Here is a 4,700-nt window from a genome sequence, read left to right on the forward strand (position 1 = left end):
AGTTGAAGTGATTTCTAAAAAGTTGAATACAATAGAAATAAATTCTATAATATGAACTAAGACCTCAAGAGATCAAAATTTAATTGAAGATAATAATATGCAAGGGATTTAACATAATAATATAATTAGAGTACATTGCAGTTTGAACTCGTGAAAAGAGAGAGAGAGAGAGAGAGAGAGAGAGAGAGAGAGAGAGAGAGGAAATGACAACTAAGCCATATCATCTTTAACTTTCCATGTTATTGACAGTGTATTTATCTGATTTCAGCACTTTGGCCGAAAGAAAATGAAAATGATATTGGCCAAAAATAAAAGATGATCCCAATAGAACAAAGTAAAATGGCTGGGGTATGAAACTAACTGCAATGTACAACTACTGTGGTAACTACAGAGAACATGAACCATGGAACAAGATCAAACAATGTTAACATTATCAACAAGATCCTCGATTTCAACTTTTATTTTGCTCTTACTACGCCAGCTGCTGCTCTTGTTTTGAAGGAGGAGATCACAGTCGCGCTCTAAGCTCAGCCCCTCGTCATTTCTGAACCTTCGATCACATCGTAGCAGGATCTGCAGCACCTCCTTCATAGTTGGACGGGTTGATGGTAGAGTCCCAGTGCAGATGATGGCCAATTTGAGTACCATTTCTATCTCATCCAGGTGAACGGGGTTTCGGATTCTATGATCAACTGCATCTATTATCTTTTTCCCTTTTTGAAAATGAAGTCGAGCCCACTTATCAAGACTGCCATACTCACCTCCATCGCTCGCCTCCCTACCGGTGATCAACTCCAACAATACTACTCCAAAGCTGTACACATCAATCTTCTCGTTCACTTTGTTAGTGTATCCACATTCTGTAAATTATAAAATGAAACTAAGTTATCGTGCATTTGTAATCAACTAATTAATATGTTTCTTCTTTTTATTTGGTTTTCATCTAATTTTATATTTGTCTAAAACATTTTATATCTCAATATGCAGAAGTTAAAGAGATGAACGAAATATGATGATTTATACATTTTATTAGTAGTGACTTTTATTGATGTCTCTACTCTAGTAGTGCTTGCATGCCTTTAAAAGAATAATTAAGTCATTCTGTGCTGACCTGGTGCCATGTAGCCGAACGACCCCACAACCACCGCAGTCGAATGCTGTTCTCCGGGTCGGGCCATGATCCGGGCCAGACCAAAATCAGCTATTTTGGGCCTAAGCTTGGAGTCTAGAAGAATATTGCTGGACTTTACGTCGCGATGCACCACTGGAGGCGAGCACTCGTGGTGCAAATAGCTCAGACCTTGCGCCGCCCCGATCGCTATACCGACTCTGCCAGGCCAGTCCAACTCTCTGTGCCCTCCGTGTAACCACCGATCCAAGCTCCCGTTCTCCATGTACTCATACACCAAGAGCTTCTCGCACGCACCGGAAACGCAGCACAGCAGCCTCACAATATTGATGTGGCGGATCGAGCCCAAAACCCTCAACTCCGCTTCGAATTCCCTCTCCAGCTTCCAATCCATCTTCCTCTCGCAATACATCCTCTTCACGGCCACAGCGCCGCCGGATCGAACTCCGGCAGCCACGCGGTATACCTTCCCCGATCCGCCTCTCCCCACGACATTCTCCTCTTTGAGTCCACGAATGATGCTTTCCTCCGTGAAATCCAGCGATTGGAACGGCGTCATTTTCCAATCCTGGTCGATATCGGCCCTGCGCCGTTGGCGACAGTCCTTCGCCGCGAAGAAGGCGAAGAGGCCAGCGGCAATTAGAACGAGAGCTACAAGGACAGCAATAAGGATGCGGACGCCTCGGGCGAGCCCATTCGAGCCTTCCGCCCTGGATTTGCAGGGGTTGATGTGGAGATCGGAGTTGGAGGAGCAGAGGCCGGGGTTGGAGGTAAAGCTCTGGGAGTAAGCTTTGCTCTGCAGCGTGATTGGGATCTCGCCGGAGAGATCGTTGGAGGACAGATCGAGTAGGTTAAGCCGGAGGTCACCGAGTGCCGACGGGATGGCGCCAGAGAGTTGGTTGTTTGATAGATTTAGCGAGATGAGAACTGGCAAGGTGCCGATTGAGGAAGGGATCTCGCCCACGAGTTGGTTGCTGCTGAGATTTAGATCTGTGAGGTATCGAAGATTGGAGATTCCCGGCGGAACAGAGCCGGATATCTGGTTGCCCCCAAGGGATAAGACGGCAAGCTGGGAGAAACCACTCAGATTGGTAGGAATCGGGCCGGAGAGAAGATTACTGTTCGCATTGAAAACGATAAGATTCTTGGCCGTCGAAGGAAGGTTGCCAGTGAAATGGTTGTTCTGGATTTCAAGCCGCGTTAGATTCCACGGGAGTACGTTTGGTAGAGTGCCGGTGAGCGAGTTGTCTCCTATCATCACAGTCGTCAAATTCACAGCCGCGGTCCAGATCCCAGCTGGGAGTTCACCGGAGAAATTGTTTCTGTAGATCATGAGATTGCTCAGCGTGAAGCATTTGTTGAGTGACGCCGGCAAATTGCCTGAGAAGTTGTTATTGAACATAATAACAGAGACCAGTGCTCCTCTAGCGCAGAGATCTGATGGAAACTCACCAGAGAGCAGGTTGTCGTCTACCTCAACGTTCCACAACTGTGAGTGCTTACCAAGCTCCGTCGGCAGGCCGCCGGATAGTCTGTTGTTGAAAAGGCGAAGATCGGTAAGTGATGGAAGCAAGCCGATGTTCGCCGGGATCTCGCCGGAAAATCGATTAAGGTACATTAATAGAAAAGACAGATTGCCCATTCTCCCAAATTCCTCTGGTATTCTTCCTGTTAACTGATTCTGTGAAACATCGATGGACTCGAAGCTGAGAGCTTTGATGGCCGTTCCATTGATTCCGCCGGAGAGTTGATTCTTGTACAGAAAAAGAAATCGCAAATTCTCAAGCGCCCAAATCCCATCAGGAATTCTCCCGCTCAGAGAATTTATTGACAAATCGAGATGCTGGAGCGCAGCCAACTTCCCAAAAGACTCCGGGATCTCTCCTTCCAAGTTCGCCTGTCTCATCCACAAATAAGTCAGTCTCGTCAAGTTGCCGAACTTTGGCGGAATCGTCGTTGTCCGGGGGAAAGGATTGTTCGCGAGCCAGAGAGTCTCCAAGGTGGAAAGGTTCCCGATTTCGGCCGGAAGGGCACCATTAAAAAGGTTGTAATCAAGGCAGAGCCTTTGAATAGCCGGTAGCTGGCCGATGGATGTCGGTATGTCGCCGGTGAAGTTGTTTCCGGATAGGATAAGTTCGGTGAGCTGGGAAGGCAAGCGGTGGATGTCGTTGGGGAGATTGCCGACGAGGAGGTTCTGGGAGATGTCGAGGTACCGGAGACTGGAGCAGTTGTAGAGGAGGGTGGGGAAGACGCCGGAGATGGAGTTGTTGTTGAGATCGAGAACGGTGAGATTGATGAGGTTACACATGGAAGGAGGTAACTGACCGGCGATGTTCTGGTTGGGAAGGGAGATTTGGGAAACGGACCCATAGTCGTCGCAGTGGACCCCGGTCCAGTTGCAGAGATTGGTTAAGGTGGAGTTGTTCCAGGAGTCGAGTGATGGAGGATTTCCGAAGTCGCTCTTGATTTGGAGAAGAGTGCGTTTCTCAGCCTCGCTTGATTCGGTTTGGAGTTTAGCGAGAGGAACGTAGATTGAGAGGAGGAGGAGAATGAAACGACGAGAGGGTGGTGGAAATTTTGCCGCCATCATTTTATTTTTTTATTTTGAGCGCAGCGGTTGGGTTGTGATTTGTCTGCGGGGTTTTGTAACGGGTGTTTTCGCTTTGGAAGTCTATAAATCCTCCCTTCGATTTCCTAGCTTATGAGGTGCCTTTTTTTTTGTATTAACTTTTTAAACAATTTTTTAGTACAACAAATATATATTTTATATTAAAAAGCCGCTTTAAGAATCAATAAAAAAATCATTTCAAATTAATCATAAATTGTCACGCACATGGACCCAATATTTTTTTTGAAAAATTAAGGGCAAAGCCGAATTTTCATTATATGAAAAGTAGTTACTAGAAAAGAGATTATGAAAAAACAATCAAAAGCACATAACTATGAAAAACAAATAAGGAAAAACTAAGAGCAAAAGCTCCGGCTCAGCAAAAAAAGTGTAATAAAGAACACAATACAAAATAGGCTGAAAAAGACTAAGAGCAAAAAGTGGTCAAATACAAAAAATTGGCACCCAAAAATCAAGAAAGAAAATTTTCAAATTCTAAAAGCCTCAGAACAATGTCATTGCAACTACCAAACACCAAGGTTGCGAGTATTGCCTTCATTACTAGATAATGTTGCAAAGAATCACCGTCAATTGAATGAGGGATGCATTGAATTCATTTTCGGCCCATACCAATCTCAAGCTCTTTTCCCAAGAATCGCATATAGCAAAAGAAGATAAAGAAATTGCATAGCCGGATGAGCACAAATCCAGAAAAAAATGCAAATATGAGATCGCAAATGACATGATAGCATGAACCAACAAGACAACAAAACCCAATCAGAGCTGTAGGAACAAAAAAAAAACATAGAGATCACTTTGATAATCAGTCCAGATCATAAAGCATACTGTTAAACTCCTCTCCATTTTTCCATCTTGTTAGTTTAAAACAAATTGCTTTTCTTATGTTCTCCTATATGGTAATATAGTTATTATAAGAATTATCAAACTTTCTAATATTTCTAT

General features: G+C 44.5%; 1 protein-coding gene across 1 annotated transcript; it reads right to left on the reverse strand.

The window, feature by feature from the left end:
- Positions 1-220: 220 nt before the first annotated feature.
- LOC110114117 (receptor-like protein kinase HSL1) lies at positions 221-3,857 on the reverse strand. Its single transcript, XM_020846882.2, has 2 exons — positions 1,112-3,857; positions 221-860 (listed from the first exon to the last, which is right to left on the reverse strand). The coding sequence occupies exons 1-2, from the start codon at positions 3,717-3,719 to the stop codon at positions 415-417; spliced, it is 3,054 nt and encodes a 1,017-aa protein (XP_020702541.1). The 5' UTR covers positions 3,720-3,857; the 3' UTR covers positions 221-414.
- Between the last annotated feature and the right edge of the window lie 843 nt (positions 3,858-4,700).

Source organism: Dendrobium catenatum, unplaced genomic scaffold (genome assembly GCF_001605985.2).
Source record: "Dendrobium catenatum unplaced genomic scaffold, ASM160598v2 fragScaff_scaffold_1428, whole genome shotgun sequence".
NCBI lineage: Eukaryota > Viridiplantae > Streptophyta > Magnoliopsida > Asparagales > Orchidaceae > Dendrobium > Dendrobium catenatum.

Coding starts and splice junctions, on each gene's coding strand:
- LOC110114117 (XM_020846882.2), bottom strand. CDS start 3,719: ATGATGGCGGCAAAATTTCCACCACCCTCTCGTCGTTTCATTCTCCTC. Junction 861..1,111: donor GTTCGGCTACATGGCACCAG/GTCAGCACAGAA, acceptor TATAATTTACAG/AATGTGGATACACTAACAAA.